This window comes from Amblyomma maculatum, chromosome 4 (assembly GCF_055883805.1).
Source record: "Amblyomma maculatum isolate TAMU_Amacu chromosome 4, ASM5588380v1, whole genome shotgun sequence".
In the NCBI taxonomy this organism is placed as follows: domain Eukaryota; kingdom Metazoa; phylum Arthropoda; class Arachnida; order Ixodida; family Ixodidae; genus Amblyomma; species Amblyomma maculatum.
The window spans coordinates 51,531,783-51,550,330 of record NC_139347.1 but is presented as its reverse complement, the minus strand read 5'-3'; the positions used below and the strand labels follow the sequence as shown (position 1 = coordinate 51,550,330).

The 18,548-nt window shown below is 46.7% G+C and overlaps 2 protein-coding genes across 5 annotated transcripts in view; one reads left to right on the top strand and one right to left on the bottom strand.

Moving 5' to 3' along the window:
* The window catches only part of LOC146190993 (uncharacterized), a 185,469-nt gene extending 179,536 nt beyond the window's left edge, over positions 1-5,933 (bottom strand). Inside the window, exon 1 of the mRNA XM_084601415.1 lies at positions 5,751-5,933. The gene's annotated coding sequence lies outside the window, so the exon portion shown is untranslated. The remainder of the gene's footprint in view (positions 1-5,750) is intronic.
* A 33-nt stretch (positions 5,934-5,966) lies between these two features.
* On the top strand, positions 5,967-17,597 carry LOC146190992 (uncharacterized). 4 transcript variants are annotated; one of them, XM_084601419.1, is made up of 5 exons: positions 5,967-6,077; positions 7,010-7,087; positions 11,233-11,337; positions 13,098-13,184; positions 15,876-17,597. In XM_084601419.1, exons 2-5 carry the CDS (start codon positions 7,012-7,014, stop codon positions 16,016-16,018), a joined length of 411 nt encoding a protein of 136 aa, XP_084457545.1. In that variant the 5' UTR covers positions 5,967-6,077; positions 7,010-7,011; the 3' UTR covers positions 16,019-17,597. The 4 variants fall into 4 exon arrangements, with proteins under 4 accessions (XP_084457545.1, XP_084457548.1, XP_084457546.1 ...); XM_084601422.1 differs by lacking the exon at positions 5,967-6,077 and adding an exon at positions 6,353-6,395; XM_084601420.1 differs by lacking the exon at positions 5,967-6,077 and adding an exon at positions 6,416-6,476.
* Positions 17,598-18,548: the final 951 nt, after the last annotated feature.

Below are 18,548 nucleotides of genomic sequence, written 5' to 3'. Positions count from 1 at the left end.
GTGGGATGTCCTGTAGTCGTCTACATTTCAGATGAAAGTTTGATAGACCACACGCGCATCATCACAGTCTTGTGGTCAGAGAAGTGGACACTACCGCGGCACCTCTGTAGAGGCAAGTTCGTGATTTTTCGGAGCGGCGCGAGACTTTAAACGGCGGGCCTGCACAGGTCTCAAGCGTTCGAGTCCCCTCTCATATCCTTCCATATTAATGAAGTTGTACGAGTTGGCAGCTCCTTCCAGCTCGACCATGCCATCTGGTCTCGCGACGTCACACAACCTGCCAACCAATCACACGTCTGAAAAAGAAATGAGCACCGGCGCACCACTGGGCGTCCGAACTGTGACTTGCCACGTCACTTGCCCACCAACTACCACCTGTCAGAGGTATGCTCATGCTTTTAAGGCAAACGCCTTTAATAGCTCATGCTGTCGTGGACAAAATATGTACCGCTTTTGCGGCGGCTCTGATTGGCCGAGGCGGGATGACGTCATAGAGGTCTCGACCAATCACAGAGCACCACCACAGAATGCGCGAATGCGTGCCTTATATGGCCCTGTGTCAATCAAAGACCAATTACTAATTAATGACTATTTAGGTAAATCACGAATTGCCTAATTAATGATTAATTAATAATTACCTACTTAATTGCTACTAATTAACTAATGACTAATTAATTTATTACTGATCAGTGCCAATTGCGTAGCAGAATGCGGCAATCAGGCTTTCGCCTTTCAGTACTTTAGTCGCTGAAGACCCTCTTAATTTTTTTTTTTCAAGGCTGCGAGGCTGCAGACAGTCGACGCCGCAGACGATCGCTAACGCCGACAGATTTTTTTTGTTTTTCAACATGCGCGTATCAAAGCTTTCGCGTTAAGACGATCTGTTGCTACGTTACCGAGAGCAGGGACTAGCTATTAAGAAATGTGATACACACGACTATGAACTTAAGATGTTCCAGAAACCTATGAATTTTTTCTTGCGTTCCTTCGTCAAGAGTGCAAAGGCTGTTGTGATTTGGGGGCTCCCATTTCTTCATCGCTTCTTTTTCTGTATTATTGAATTCCTCTCAAATATATAGATTTAGTGTCTGCGCGCCGTTCCATTAGCTCGGCTCCCTTTACTACGAGGACACGGTGGCGGGAAAAACGATAGCCGGGCAGATTGCTCGGAGGAAGTAGCTGCGTGCGACGTGTGTCAGGTCAGCCCGGGATGTGGTCGACAATCGGGCCTTCGGCCGGAGTTTCAAGTGCAATGATGGCGGCCTAGGAGGTGTGTGCGCGGACCTGCATAAGCGACAAATATGTGCAGCCCGACGGCATCCCCCTCCGACCGGACATTGCCACTTTGAGGTTATGTCACCGCTTCCTCCCACTCTTTCGAACTTTCATTAAGTTCGTTCCGGCCGAAAAGGCGTCCCCGTATCTGGAGAAACTTTGCATCGTTCCAAACGCCAATACGCACGTGATTTCGCATCGAAATTGCCACGCAACCGTCCTTTGTGCAGCGTTCAGTGTGGTGTCAACATTTTGCTTCCCATTTGCAATACATCTTCTGTTCAAGTTCGAGCCTAGTTTGCGACATGAATTCGAGCTGACGACGTACGTACCTCAAGCTTTATGCCGTTAATCAGAAAAGTGAAACAGATGTTGCGCCTTTCCTTTCCCCAAAAGCCAAATCAACAAAGCTATAGTTCTACACTCTGCCAAACTGTGTGCCAGTCTCACAATGCCGAAGCGCCAAGCAAAACCATGCCAAACAGTGCTAGCGCACTGTCTTAGTTGTATATACAGCTTGTTCCGGTGAAAGAGTGATGTTGCGGTGACCTGGCATTGCGCCAACAGTCGCCAAACGTGTGGGAAAAACGCAAAATATATCGCGTCAACTCTTAGGAGATGCCTGCGCGTCATCCAACATATTTTTTTTCTTTTTCCGTGTAGCTCGATCTTTGCACATCGCCTTGTATTTTTCCACTGCTTCGTTCACTCGCGCAACGTTGCGTACGTTTCTGCACATTTTATTGGTCACTGCACTAAATGCACGTGAGCTCATTTCACCACATCCCTTCTCAGTCGTGTACTCTTCAACGCTGCCTTTTGAAAATGAAGGAGTATACACATTAAATTTTAGTTGCGGGTTCCGCTTTTGAAATGATGTGCAGTGCGTCACAAAACTTTTCCAGCCAAAAGCCGATAAATTATTTATAGTACTTTTTCTCGTGTAGTTTCGGTTTCAACCGCCGATTGGTTGGTTGGTTGGTTGCACAACTTTTAATTCCATCGGAAATGGGCGTCCTCTTCCCCGCCCCCGGCACGCGTGCCGGGGAAGACGGGGAGTCGTGCGCCCGCGGATTAGAGGCTGGCAGGTAGCCCTTGGCTTGTTGCGGCCTCTTCCGCCAGATGGTGCGGTGCTGGATCGCAGGGTCCGCGCTTCGCAGCAGGGTATCACCGCCGAATGACGGCTATGACGTCATCTCCGAATTGATGCCGCGTCAAGCATACAAAAACTGCAATATGGTAGCTGTTTCGTCCACCGTATTTGCACCAACCCTTATTCGAAGCGTGCCCATGAGCTTGAATATAAAAACCAATAAGCATCGATTGTATAGCACTTTTTTTCATGATTCACGTGACCTAAACTCGCCTGCAACGTCACAGCCGTCGTACGGCGGTTTAAACAAACTTCACGAGAAATTATTAACTTAGCGTGCAGGAGAATTACAGGTCGTGACTTATGTACATTACTGTCTTCCGCATTATTTCGAAACCAAAAAGAAGTATCGAAATCTTTGGTGCATCGACTCTGTGTTGCCACCTGATTAAGAATAAAGTTAAGTTATCCAATCTTTCGTGTACCTCGTATGTTCGGTCAACTGTTATCAAGATATCGCCGGTCAGAAGTCCCGACCTCCTTTACATCGGGCGTAGTAGTTTGTCGTTCCGCTCACTATGAACATAGGGAGTGTACAATGAAGGCCAGGCTGAGCCGGTTAATTAAGGTGCTGCCCATTCTAACGCTCCTGCACTCGTCTCTGACTGGCTGGTTATGCAGCATGGTGAGATATTTTCTGCACTTTTCCCCGCCCCGACTCTACCGGCACAGTCAATTTCCGCCATTGCACGGAAACTATGCCCTGCTCTCGACTGTGGTTGGCTACAGCATGAGCCAGTCCCAATGAGTTTCTTGCGGCCATTCCCGACTACTGACAAGATCGGAGTACTCAGCTTAAATGAGATGCAAGTGACTTAACGTAGCCCAACGCGGAGGCTTTGCATCCAGTCCCGGGAGTGTACGGACGTCGTGATTTTGCCGCACGCGCAACATTAAGCTCTTGCTGTAATCATTTTTGGGCTGACTTCTCACTACAGCCACCTGCGCGAGAACTGAGACTCCACTAACCGCCGAGTCGTCTGAATTACTGCACGTTGACAACAGGGGCCACACCACATGAACAGTGTAGACTTATGGAGACTGTTTCCTCCGGCTATTTTGGAGCCTTTATGGTCACAGTGGATAATAAGCAGTTTTAGGAGTACGGACGGCGCGGATAGTGACATCCCAAACATACCCTTCGCTTTTTCAGCGCTAGCGTTCTGCGCATGCGTGCTGGCACCCTGGGCCCGTATTCCGAGTTTGCGTCGTATCGAAAGTGTCGCTATCTCCCTGACCTCGAACAATCTGATTGGTGGAAACCCCGGAATACGATGTGGCTATCTCTTCCGGTTCCGTATTGGCAACACTAAGTTCCGGCGTTTCGACCGATCAGATGACTCGAGGTCACGTGAGATAGCGACACTTCGATAACGACGCAAACTCGGAATACGGGCCCTGCTATCCCTCCAAGCGATAAGGTCATCCTACTCTAAAGCTCGCTGATCCGTCGTATCCGTGTGTGGTAACAGCGCTTAGTCTGCCTCGATACCTTGCTTACTTCGTCTGAGTCGTTCCTCCATAGTCACTGCTCCGTTTTTTACTGTCCCTATCCGTGCCGACCTGCAGTACCACTTCTTTCAATGTAGCGCGGCCGCTCGTCACTCCCCTTTTCCCACCCTGCACCATACACTTGGATAGGGACGTCATATCACGGGGATGGCTAAACAAGTCATCTTGGACGTTCAATTTGCTGCCTTAAATAAATTCCATGTATAAAGCAGTGACCGTACAATACAGCTTTTCTGTAGGAGAAACTTTCTTACGCCAACAATTTCGCAAAGAAATTCCTTTCGTCCGGCCTCGTCGACACAATTCAGTCGATGGCAAGAATGATCCAATGGGCACAGGGCGCGCGATGAAGGCACACCGCTCGACCACATGAGGATCAGGGCCAGGAGGTCGTAAGACAGCCGCCATGGTTTCAGCAATGATCCTCGAAATCGCTTGTTTTTCTTTGCCACCCAGGAACCTTGCAAATAGAAGACCTCAGTACCAACTCAAGGTGCCACTGGCCACAGAGCTAGAGTTCTAGCTCCCGCTAGCGTACACCAACGTATACGACTTTCTCGGAGACGTCTCAGTGCAAATAAGAAAAGGCGAGGCACCTTGTGAAACGTAGCTGTTGGTAAAGGACCAAAACCTAGGAACTGGTGGACTTCGGGAACTTACTGCTGAAACTGACGTCGCCCGCGCACGCTAAGCTTACCCGACCTGTACCGACGGAGAGTATTCGCCGGAGGTTTTTGAGGTCTGTACGGTAATGATCCGAGAGGTGGCTCGCAGGTCCCACTTCTCGGTCGAAAGCACGTCTCCGCAATGAGCCCCGCCCCGAACGCGTGACTGGCCTTGACACAAGACTTTGCGCAAGTGCGTGCCATCTCCTGAGGCGTCACTGATGGAAGCCGCGGGTCCAGAGCCCGGTGTCCGCAAACGCCACACGGCTGAATGCGCGCAGCCACAACTGCATGACCTGCGGGTGCCTCGGTGAAAGCGGCTCCTGTCTACACGATAGTCGCAGCTCTCTGGCGGCTTTCCTCCGCCAAAGAAACGCTTGCACGGATGGGCAGCAAGTGTGAGCAGTGGGGAGAGAAATGAAATGTTGCGCAGGGGACAAGTTTCCGAAGCGTGTTTTTCCCACTCGGGTTCCGATCGGCCAAAAAACCCAAGCACGCAGCGCGCGTGCCGACCGTCGGAATGCGAAGCTCCTTTCATTCGTGCCGCACTCGCCCGACTGTCCAGCCGCCACAAAAGCCCAGCGGCCAAGGCGACGACGTCGCAACTGCGTACGAGGCGCGAGCAAAAAAGAAGTAACCGTACGTCCGTCGTCGAAGGCGTTCCTTCTCGGCGACCGGGGCATTTCGCTTTCGCGCACACCGCAGCAACGCAACGCGACACGCTAGCAGCAGAACTGATACACAAACAGAAATCGCCGGCCTTAACGTCCTAAGAGCGAGTAGGGGGAACGAGTGGGGGGCGCTCGCTAGCTCACACCCGACACCTGACAGAAAATCGACAGGTTGTTTCCGTGCCAGGCGGCCCGTACATGGAACGCATCGGTATTCCCAGTTCGCAACACTGCCACACGGCTTTCACCCACATTCTAAAGGCAAATGGAGCTTTTGTGCTTTTGCCAAGTTCAGTCGGCGTCCCGAATCTAGACGCAGAGAGGCTTAATTTTTGTTTTTTTGCTTTCTTTAAGTGGCGCACGTTCGCTGTTATATGTGCTCGTCGCTGACAGCAAAGTGTGTGCTGCTTCTACTTGCCGCGCAGCCACAAACATTTGTGCAACACAGAGATAAGGCGACACTTCGGAACTTACCGTAGTGTCTCGAGGGGATAACTTTTTCCTTGTGGCAAATGGATACCTCAACATGACAAGTCACACGCACATTCACACACATACACACACGGACACGCACAAACGGATGGCCAGCGAACTAGCGAACAACCAACCGAGAGCACAGCACGGCCAACCAGCAGTTTCCTGGGGATGCGTAGCCAGCCAAAACCCGAAACGCGCCATTCCGTTCGACCGCAACTTCTGTAGTGGTTTCGATTTTGGCAAGTGGTGCGGTTTGCATCTACTGCAGGGCAAGTACTGTGCACGTAACTGGCTTCCAAAGGACAGAAATAATATTTTGAAACTGTAGGAATACTTCCGGATGTTCATACCTCAGACCAGTTAAACTATTGTGGTCTTTCAAATAATATGCTTAAATGCATTGGCGTCACTTGGAACGCTTGCATTGTAAAAAATGAAGTGGGCCAATTATTTATCTTAAGTGACGTGGTCATTTCTAGAATATAGCCGATTTCTATGCTAATACACGTATTGAAATTGATCAACGTACGGCGCACGTACAGCAACATACGTGCTGAAAGGGCGTTTATTTGTGCCCCAGATCACGCTGGGAACACCGCTGATCCGAATAAGTGAAGTTATGAGATAGAGCCGTTGTTAAAGGCATGTTTGATAATCTCCCACCAATGCCAGAGCCCGTCGCATCGCATTCATTCGCTTATTTATTTATTTTTTATCACTAAGGTATTTAACATGCGCGCCTACACACCACTCCGGGCGAAATATTTGTTGTATGCAGGCAGACTTTACTAATTGATTTTCTTCGTGTTTTTACAACGTAGTCAAGATCGATGATTTATTTTTATGCTTGAACACAGCCAATATTTGATAAAAACAAATTATAATTGGTAACTCACGCACTGGCATTTGCTTCGCGTTTTGAGGGCATCGCTCATCAGCTGGAAGCGCCGAAAGCACCGCTGATAAAAGATAGCAGCTTACTCTTGCTTTCATTCTCTTTCGTTTGCCAATATATTTAGAGAAGTAGATCCCGAATACTGCTATCTTGCTAAACAGGCTACCCGCGCTTGTAGTAAGTAGCGAACCCAAACTTTACTCGCACTTATCGTGTTCAGTTTCTAGGCTTACTATGGCGACCACGCAGAATTGCCGAATTTCTCTCCGATTGTGCTCGATTGGGAAAACGTCGGGCGCGAGCATCCTCGTTGTCATCAGTTTAAATATTTCGCTTACTGTGGCATTTTTGTGTGTTACAGAGATGTCCACTTCTACGAACAGCGCAAGGTTTGAGGACGAAATGAACAGCATCCCGCTGGCTGATGAAGATGCCCAGGGTATTGCCATTTTTTCCCTTGACATCCCTGCTTGCCATGTGGCTATCTGCATATTATGGCGTATGAAAATAGCGGCATGAAATTCTACAGGAGTTCTTAATTCGTGTTCGCACAGACAGCCACACCTAGTGTGTATGCGCGTCTGTCACCCGGCGACGACCACGGTAGTGACAACACAAGCAGACAGCCGCAACTAGACAGCCGCAACTTAACTTCTTTTGGCCTCCAAAAATTTGCAGCTGTTATCTCGCTTCTTGCGCATAAAATGTGTTTACTTACTACGGCATCACTGAGAACAGCGGAGCTCGGCGTAGGCTAGCTCTGCGGAAGAGACCTATCCTTAAATAATAATGCAGTAGGCTCACTGATATCGGTTCATATTAACACGTTCTTAACTGACCCTAACCAATTCATGTTAACAGAACCTCTGTTGACTTTCTAGATAGTAACTTGCCCGGCCCTAGATGGTGCGGCCTTTGTAAGTGCCTTCCATAGTTATGCAGTTTCTAAATGTAGTGCATATATTTTCTTCAATTATTAAGGCTTAAATGGTGAAATTAGTACTGACTATTGGCTGATTAATAATAATCTGTGACGGGTTGTCTGTCAAACACGGACAGTTTTCTACCGCACAGTATGCCAGGTTTGTAGTCTGAAAAACAAGGTGTATTACAGTGTGCAGTAAGAAACCCAAAATATAATGTTGCATGGATTTGAATACACTTTAATGGGTGCCAAAATCAAACAACCAAATGTTGACTTTGATGTTGAATCTTTTGCCAGGTACACAAAAGTGGCTTTCACATGGTTACCATATACATAATTTTTACTGACATCGTAGCAGCTGTAGTCTTTAGAATTAGAAAGCACTGCTGATCTGCTCATTCAGTTGTTCCCTTATGCTCTATGAAAGTTTACCTCCGTACCTAAAGATGATGCTTGTGGTTTTTATGCAAACTATCTGTAGTGATATGTGATGTGAAGGCAATAAGCTCTGAAGAATATAATCAGTTGGCATTTTCAAGCACAAAGTTTGGAAGAGAGTGAGACAAAACTTTATTTTGTAGAGAAATTCGAGCCTACCAGGCCTTCTGGGTTCCTGCACGACCCCATCATACACAAACGTTCATACCTAAAAGGTCAATGACGCTGGTAGCCCGGCTGGCAACAATATTCTGCCTTTGCCGGATCCATCGAGTATAATGAGGTCTCCCTGTCCTCCCATGTTTGGAGTGGCATCCGCCTGCCGGGTGGAGGCTAAGAAGAGACCAGGAGGATTTGAGTCAAGTTTGCCTTCTGTGCATTGCACAGAGGGCAGGAAGGTGGGATGGATCTGTCATGAGATAGAAGGCAGCGGGTAGGCATGGTCTGATTTGCAGAATTCGCCATTATGTGTTGCTCCCTGGTAGTGAGGGAAGAATCGGTGATGGGTATATTTGCTTTTCGGCACGAGCATTCTCAATGAGTTCAGCGAAGATACACGCATGCTGTTTTGAGACCCCCCCCCCCATGAGGTCCGTCTGTGCTGTTTCTAGACCCTCGGGCTAAAATATTGGTGCCCTCATTGCCAGTGTTTCCAAAGTGCGCGGGGGCACCCAGATGAGCTCAGTGCTGCAGGAGAAGGCGGGAAGGGATCTGGGTCAGTATTTGGTAGGTGGCAGGGTAGACTCAGCCCCTAGCATAATTTAGCAGTGCTGTTTTTGAATCGTCGAGTATAGAGGTAGGTACGGGGTGTATGCAACTGCTGTGGCTCCGTGCTGGTTGCTTGCAGCATCTACCCACATGAAGTTCTGCTCATCGCTGTATCGTTCATGAACGGCCGCTGCCCTGGCTTCCCATCACTCGCAGTTTTGGTTGGGGGTGCATGTTACGAGGGAGCGGTCAAATGCGTAGCCTTTAACGAATTTTTTTGTGGAGAGTGTTTAGGGGTTTATGATTAGCAGGGATGCAAGCTTGAAGTTTAGAGAGTATATGTCTGCCAGTAGGGGTGCTGCCTAGGTGTAGTTATTGGGTGTGTAAATGTGCTTTGGTTAATTCTTGTATGGCGTTATGCACACCGAACTCTGCCAGGCATTCATTGTTGGTGGTTTTGAGCAGGCAGAGTGCTGCCTTAGTAGCTTGCCTGATTGTAGAGTTCGGATTTCAGTAGAAGACAGTACTCTACTCATAGTATAGGCTTGTACCAGTCACTGATTATCCACTTCGGCTAGTTCATGAGCGTTACCTGTGACTCCACGTATAGCTGCATAGTGGCTGCTAGCATGCTCTTTAACCGTTTGATGGTTTCAGTATTTTATTGCGAAAGCAATACTACTCTAGGTTTCGAGCCTTCGGCGTAGCGCGGCGGTAGCCACCCACATCTTACCCACGTGACACTAGAGTGAGAGCTTGGCTACCAACTCAAGCGGTCGGGGTAGCACGGTGGTAACCACGTCTTACCCACATGACGCTGTGATGTCACACCCCACGTGACGCAATAGCAAGAGATGGGCTCCCAACTCAAGCGGTCGGCGGGGCGCGGTCGGAGCTGTGGCTCAGTTGGCAGGAGCTGCCAACTTGGGTCTCTCGTTTCACATGGGACGGTTATGTCAGAATCAGCCTGCTAGGGCCCTGGCATTCACGTTACCCCTATAGGCCACTAAGGCACATTCATACGGCTTGGTTAAAGCGGGGCTTTATATGTGGGCTGAGGAAGAAGAAAAAGAGAAGAAGAACGCTCGGTCACCCGCAGTTAATGCTTTCGCTCAATATTTGGTTCAGCAGCGTTGAACTCTTGTAATTTTTTCAATCTTCTTGGAGATAGAAGCCTAGGATGTGAATGGTTCATATCTGTGGGACCTCTCTGGATGTGAATGGCCTTCTTTGCTTTGATGTTTAGGTATGACAGGGTCCAGGATAGCTGTTGTAACTTGAGCATAGCATCTCACGTGAATAGGCCAGATAGGAAAACATTCATTGATTGTGGTTATTGACCGCTATCTTCCATGTGAGCGTGCAGTCTGACCAGTATGACTTGCTCAAATAATTTGCCTAGGCTTGAGGTAAGGGAGATGGTGCACATATTTTCTAGGTTGACTGGTTTGTTAGGTTTAGGCATAAGGATAACCCTTCGATGTGCCTGCTCCTCTGGTAGTATAGTTCTCTGCCAATGCTTGTTGAGGATATTGGTAAGTTCTTGTAGAGAATGGTCATCTAGGTTCCTGAGGCACTGCCTAACTTGTGGCAGACCGCTTACAATGCACTTGACAGTGCTGTTAAAGTGTTTTGTTAGTGCAAGTTGGGGGGGGGGGGGTCACAACTTGGTATGACAGTGCTGTATAACTGACAGGCTTCAGAAAGGTTGATTTAGCTTGCTGTGACAAGAATTTACACTCCCAATGCGCATTCATTTGAAACCCCATTCTCTCAGCACAATTCACAAATGTATGGTGACATATTTCACAAGTATATATACCTCTGCTACACATATGCAGCATATTTTTACACAGTTGCACAGTGCACAGATAGTCGAAACTTGGATGCCAAGAAATTCACTCTGTTAGAATGAGTGCAGTTATAACCATTGTCTGCCCCGCCATGGTTCGGTGGTTACGGTGCTAGATTTCTGAACCCTAGGACATGGTATTAAATCTTGGCTGTGGTGGCCCCTTTTCAATGGAAGTAAAAAGAAGGTTCCCATGTGCTGTGCGATGTCAGGGCACGTTAATGACTGGCGGGTGGCTGAACTTTGTGGAGCCCTCCACTACAGCGTTCCTCATAGCCTGAGTCATTTTGGGACATTAAACTCTATGAACCAAACCAAACCATAACCATTGTATGGCACCCGCTCTTAACTCCCACTCTCTAGAAAGTGGGTGTATTGCCTCTGCTAAAGAATGTAATATAACGCCTTGTGTTTTGGCCAAGTCTAAGTGACCACCACGTCCAAGAAAAAGAGAGGTGATTGCCTGTGCAACTTTGGATCATGATGGTTTTGTTATAACCCAAACCGCTTCCTGGAGTTCTTGAATAGGAAGGCTCATTTCTTCTTCAATGTTTTGACATTGAAGAAGACATTTTGACATTTGACATTTTGACATTCACCCATGCCCTGGTTAATCCCACTGTGCTCAGTGAATGCACTTGTGCTTCTTTCTGGTGTGCAGATGAAAGTGACACGTCAGTTTCGGCCAGCAGTGCGCTAGGAACGCAGAGCATTGAGTCCATCCCATCCACATACACCAACGGCAGCAGCAGCCCTGCACTGACATGTGAGTTTCATCCTGGCCTTAGCTCAGCCTTGTAGAAAATGCCTTGGTTTCTCACACTGCCACTGCGTGGTGCCTACCGTAGAGGAGCAGAACATGTTGATGGTGTGACACACCACAAGTGTTTAACTTGGACAGAAAGCAAGCAAAGCCTTTGTGCTGCTCTCTTTGTGCCAGTATGGCACAAGCATCGTATGGATAGCCTTTGGTAAGGTGCACACGAAGTACGGACATTTGTACAGCAGCACATATTGTCTCAGTTTCTGGTGTGCTGTCCTGTGCTGATTCTGTGGTCCTTATCAGCTGGCTATACTGTGCACATGGCATCAGATTTGTTTAGTGAATTATAAGCAGTGCATAGGGGAGCTGGCTTTGACGCAGCTAATGGGATACACTTGCACAGCAGCTAGCATTATCTCATGTTATGTTAACTGCTCACGTTGATCCTATGGCTCAGAATGTGCAGACCGGGGCGAGCCCTGAATTTTCTGAATCCGAGCTGAGACTGTGCCATCGAACCAAATATGTGCTCTCTCAAATATTGCTATCCCAGCATTGATGCCGATTATGTTTTATTGCTTTGCAGATTATGTTATGGGTCTTGCTACATTTATATTTTGTTTGCATAATATTCTTCGCATGTAATTTCACAGCAGTTCTCATATTCCACCTCTCCCACGAGAGGTGCCTTTTATAGAAACAAACAAAAATTGCCCTTAGATTGATGCTCATCATTATCGATATTCCTTTCTGCAAGGCTGCATCATGTTGTAGAGCTCCGAATTTCCGTACTGTTTCAAAACAGTCGAGCCTGCTTTTACTCCCTGCATAAGCACTAATGCACTGAATTATTTTTAAGATGCTTTTTTTTTTTTTTAAATATTTTGGAAATTCAGAAGACAAGTCCCCTTGTTGAAATGTTGGCTTGGCTTGCAAACGGCGGTTCCCCATCGAACCTTGTTTAATTCTCTTTCATACTATGTAGGACACGAAGCATGTATGGGTTAAACTCCAGATGTTATAAGATTAGTGTGTGTTCAAGGTCTGCAAATGTTTAAAACAACTTTCAAGGAACTAATTGGCTATTTCTTTTAGAATAGAGCTATACGATAGGGCTTAGGCAGTTAAAGAAGAAAAACCACTACATGCAACCAGTGGGATTTGGCGGCATTTGTTTCTTGACTAGCTTAATGAGCACTCAGAATCTGGTAGCCTTGATGTTGCAGGTAATGTATGAGGGTTATCTCACAGCTCCCACCCTCCCTGTTAAATCCCATTCTATGTTACACTAGTGGTATCCCAGAACATTAGTTATAGCAAGACCCTGCCTTGATGCTCAACCATAGAACCTATGACCCGTGCGTACCTCTCGGTACCCTCTAACATCTACTTTTGCAGTGCTACCTTATGTGCTGATGCCACCAGAATCAAAGGGTAGTTTTCTGATGACACTTATTAAGTTACTACATCGACTTTCTGTTATTCATACTCCCTAATGGCAATCATTGTCGGGTCTTTTGACACCTATAGTTGTAACTCAAGTTATAGTGCTAAGTAGTGTCAAACAATTATGCTTTGTGCAAACAGTTGCATAAGTGCCGAATATTTATAAGAATATTCTATTCATGTTCTATTTGGATTTAAAAGAGTGCTATCCCAACATTATTCCCATGCCGTTTTATGAACTGTTTGCTACTGTGCTACAGTGTCTTTGTCAGTGCCAGACACAGGCTGATTTGGGACCACTGTGTACATCCTTACAGCCTTAGATCCGGACATGAGCCCAGATGAAGCAGAAGAGAAGGCAAGGCTCATTTCACAGGTGCTGGAGCTGCAGAACACGCTGGACGGTGCGTCATGACCTTGTTTTGCATCTTTTCTCCTTGAGCCAAAAAAAAAAAGGAGAGATTTCACCTTAATGTGGAAAGCCACATGCGTTTGCATCCCATGTCCTGTAATTGCTCAATAAAAGTTAGGACAGGATTTCTTGTCACCTGCGAAATTGCAGATGCAGAAGATAAGCAGCTACCCCGTTACAGGGCTTAGACGCAAACCCCTTGGGCTGTGTACTTTTGCAAAGACTAATTCCCAACAAGAGCACTTTCAAGGAAACCGATGAGGAATTGTTGGGGGACTTGGATATTTTCCTTTTGCATGCCCAGACAGTGTGTACATATACACTTGTTTCATTAATTTGAAAAACTGGAAACTAAAATGCACCTTACGGTTTGCGATATTGTACGAACGATTGTGACTACTCTCTTCATCTTGTACTACGTCGAAAGCCTTAGCACAATGTGGATGCATACATGTATAAGTATTAGCAGTTTGTGTTATATCAACAGTCATGGTAGCAAATGTGTGACCACACCATGAAATTCCATCACATTGCGTAGAACGCTAGCCAAAGGGAAAGCTGCACAGTTTTATTTTAGAGACATTGGTGATCAGGGTGATATATTTAAAACTTCTAAAATTCTAATTTCGTACTCTCTTGTAAGAGCTGGATAAAAGCCCAAGTATTGTGAAATAAAGCGCTAGAGCAAACAGTAATGTCAGTGTCTTTTCTGAATGTTGTTTTTAATTTCCTTCGTGATTCATTCTTGGAGACTATTCGCTTTATAAATACTTTTGCTTGAGAACTGGATGATGATAAATCCGCTATATGAATGGGCATACATACAGCAAGTTTTATAATCGATGCAAAAGCATTATATCGCCCATTAGCATAAAAGATGGCAGGATCCAGCCTCCATGGCACAAAAATCATGAGCATGCTTTTGGCATGTAGTCTTCGGCAGCATGTTTGAGATGGAAACTGAACACACTGAGACCCTTGGATCCTGTGCCAGGCACACTAGGCCATGCAGGCATGTTCATACAGTTTCATTAAAGCAGGGCTGTATGTATATGTCACTCCTGCCAAATTGGCCGGCATACATCACTGTCCTTCTCATGAGCCTGCCACTGAACGTGACATGACCCGACACTGACTGGTCAGCTATATTTCATGCCATGGATGCCATCGCCATTGCCCTTTGAGCTATCACTGTTACTTTGTCGAGAGCTCACTGTGCTGTTAGGTGTAGAGTATGTACGTATTGTCACGACTCGGAGAGCCTCAGACATGTAAGTAGGCGTTGTGCGAATGCAGAGTGGTGCAGGTAGACGCACGAAGCGTTCTGCAAATCTTCGAACAATTTCCGGCGCGAGCGCTCTCCATGCGCCAACAACCACTTCATCGTCGTTGCGTTCCCAGCGCTGAGGCCGCGCGGTGCTAAGCATGTGACATTATTCTCCCCCTTAAAAAAAGTAAGCATCATCTCGATGCGAAAAGAGTTATGTGCAAAAAAAAAAAAAAAAAAAAAAAAAAAAAAGAGAAAGGGAACTCGGCATTGACATTGAGTTTCAGGAAAAGTAAGCCTTGAGCCTCGCCACGTGCACGACTTCGGGTCACTGATGCCGATGAGTCACTGTCGTAGTTCCGTCAGGCACAACTTCGTAGTTCATGTTGCCTAGGCGGCGGAGGACTTTGTATGGGCCAGAATACCAATGCAGGAGCTTTTCACACAGGCCCTTGGGATGCACAGGTGTCCACACCTACACCTGGTCACCCGGTTCGGTTCGTAGTGCACGTCCCTGTGGCGAAGGTTGTAATCACGGGCGTCGGCAGCTTGTTGTCCCTTGATGTGCAAGCGGGCTAGCTGGCGTGCCTGTTCTGCTTGTTCCACGAATTGGCCAGCATTGGAGGTGATGTCGTCGTCACTGCATGGTAACATGGCGCCTAACATCATGCGCACCTCCCTACCATACACGAGACAGAATGGGATAAAATATGTTGTTTCCTGCCTCGCGGTATTGTAAGCGACGGTGAAGTAAGGCAGTATTTTGTCTCACGTCTTGTGCTCAACATCAACAATATCGTGACAATATAGTATGCAGTCATGATTCAGTTCTAGTCATGATTCATAGGCATTGTAATGCTTTCACTTAAGCAGCCTTGAGTGTCGCTGCCAAATGTTTAGCTTAACTTTCAAATTTAGACTTTGCTTAATTCAGTCATTGCAGTATGTTTCAAAAGTACAGTGTGTTAAGACTGTACCATGATTAATTTAATGTAGATGGCTCACATCAACAATGCTACCTGCATGTTAGGCTATCTGCAGTGGCTGGCATTTTCAGTGCAGAAATTAACTGATGAAGTTGTCAAATTTACTTTCCAGCATTTAGTTCCCTACCACTTCCTTTGGTTCACAGGCTGTTCCCAACAGAGCAATGGCTGAGAACCATTGTTCTAGAAGTATATAGCCATTAACCTTGCCCTTTCGTTCCCTCTGTCGTCACCTGTGATAAGTTGTGTTTTGTGTGCTGTTAGGTTTGCTTAATGCCATTGTGTAAGCAGGCATCACTGGCAAAGCTTTCAACCCATTTCTGCGAGGGCTGGCCACTTAAGCACTTGAACAGAGGGTCATGACTTTTCAAACCACAGGGGGTGAATAAACCATTGCTCCACATAACCTTCTGTTTTGTTCTGCCCACAGATCTTTCCCAGCGTGTGGACAGTGTGAAAGAAGAAAACTTGAAGCTCAAGTCTGAGAACCAGGTCTTGGGACAGTATATTGAAAACCTCATGTCTGCCTCCAGTGTGTTCCAATCTACGTCTCCAAAGGCCAAGAAGAAGTGAGCGCCCTTCCTGAAGCCAAATGCTCTGCTGCTTGCCACCACACAAGGCTGGACACACAGTGGCCATTTTACGAAAGCTTTCATATTGCCATTCAGTTGCATCGTAGCAGCGTCCATTCCAGTGTTCATTTTGGACAGGAGCATTCTTGTGGGGACTGCGCTTGTTTTGTTCAGGAAATGAGCAGTGTCACAGTAGAGGCGCCTTGGTGAGAAGCGAAAGCAGCAATAAGTGCACTTCATGCCTCTGTTAACGTAAAGACTGCATGGTAGGCTACAGGCAAAAACCCCAAAGAATTGAAAACATCTGCAACAACAGGACAGCTCAGTGTCCTGGAAGTAAAGGAATTGATTTATGTGTTCACCTCTTAAAAAGGATGCATTCTCTCTCGGGATTTCACCTGGTGCGCCTTAGGGTCAAAAAAGAAAAGTTCATTCCATGTGGGACGTTGTTGGGTTTCTGGACAAATGCTATCGGCACAATAGTTGCAGTGCTTCAAACGTAAAAGGCTTTCGCATTTTCGGAATCGTGGTTTGGAAGAACAGCTTGCAGTGAATAGATGTAAAAGCCAGCTTATGAAAGCTGGTTTTCCTCTGTCACGACGTTAATTGTTCGAGCCTTCCATCCAGCCAAGACCAGTAGTCAGGGCCACAATGCTTACTGCCGCATATGTATGATTGTAAGAACTGCAGTGCAATGCGATGATCTTGCTATCCTGGCTTTAAGTGGACAATGTGATGCTTAAATTTGATAACAAAAACATTATCCACCGAGCGAGTACACTTGAACAGTTGGTGGCATTGTTTGGAACTGTGACAGTACTTGTATTCCACGGGAGCTGTGCCTGCTATGGAGCTACTAATTTTTGTTAAACAGTGGTACTGGCATTGTGCCATCATTTGGTGTGTAAATGTTGCTTGTTTTTGCCTAAAGAATATGTTTTTATCCTCATTTCGTCATTGCTAGACTTCGAATAGATAAAGCAGAAGTTCTTTTGGTGTAAGCTTGAAGGCAGTTAGGTAGTTTCAGAGCTGTCACTAACTCTGGTATCGGGTGTGCCATTTCTGTGAGCTGGAAGAAAAGAATGCTCTTGGTAATGGATTCATGTGAACCACATCCTTTTATTAGGGAGAGGATAGTCTCGGTTACACTGTGTGATGTAGTCCTGGTGCCCCAGTAAGTGCCACCAAGAACATCACATGGTACCATGTGTGAATGCTGGCATCGTATCTTAGCCCCCCTGGAAGGAGGACTTCTTTTTCTAGTAGAAGCTTTGCTGTGCTGATCAGGACAGGATAAAGGATGCCACTGAAGTTAACAACTCACTCTTGCTGTCTTGCAAGGGACACCACTGGACATCTGCCATAATGTGCAGTTGCAAAATTGGAAAGTTATTTTCAGTGGAACACAGCGGGTGCATGCACAGGCATCACATAATCATTTCACTCTTACCTGGTTTGGTCCAGCTGCTTGCAACTGCATTCTAGTCAGATGCAAAAAAAGAAAAAGCTTCATTTTCAAATACCCCTCTGTGTTTGTATCGTTTAACATGTGATCTCAATAAAGGCCGCCATCTGCTGCAGTGACTTACTCTTGCTTTTAGTGGACCTGAAGATTCATTCTGTATTCTCACTGGCTGCAAGACACAAGAGAAAGAACTGAAGCTTGTGCCGGCAAAATAACTTGCTGAGATGGTGACGCAAGTGTCGCTGCATCTTGCACACTCATGGAGACAACAGTTCCTGCACTAGGTGCACAGAAGCGATTCATGCTGTGGCACAGCCGGTGTGGCAAAGTTGCAATACAACAAAGTTTGCATTGAAGTTGTGCAATGCAAGAGGCAGTGCTTGCTGAAATACATGCGCAGGTTGTTTGGTACTGAAAAGCTCTAGCGCAGGTGTGTATCATAATCCATCCATCAATGTGCACACATAAATGGTCCCAATGCAGCAGATGTGCACCCACAGCTACCCTGTGCTTGGGACCTCTGGAGGCCATCTCTGTGAATACACATTCACTCACAGTAAGCAGCAGTGTTAGGTGGTACATGCTAATGCTGTTACAAATGCCTTCATTCAAGGGCTGCACAAGTGTGCTTATAGCAGACGCAAGCTGGGCTCGAAAGGGCCCAATTTGGGCTCAGGCCTACAGCAACCCGCCATGTACTGCAACTCTTGGCCTGCTGGAACATCGCATGTACAAACCTGTTGGATCCCGTGCTATGTCATCGCAAGAGTTCACATTAATCAGCATGCTAAGTTAAAAAACAGCTGCACAGCTGCCTGCAAGAAACTTTACCACACCCAACTGTAACCTTATCACGAACTCATGACAACAGTGCAGGAGCACTGGATTCACTCATTTAACGAACTCGGGGCATTCTTTTGATCAGCACCCTACATAAGTAGCAGGCAAACACTAAAGGTGAAAAATGCACCTCAATGGTGGTTTCGATATAGACAGGGCTTTCAAGCAAGATGGAGCTTGTGGGAAGATAGTAAGATAGTTCCTATGGCTGTTCTGACAAAACTTA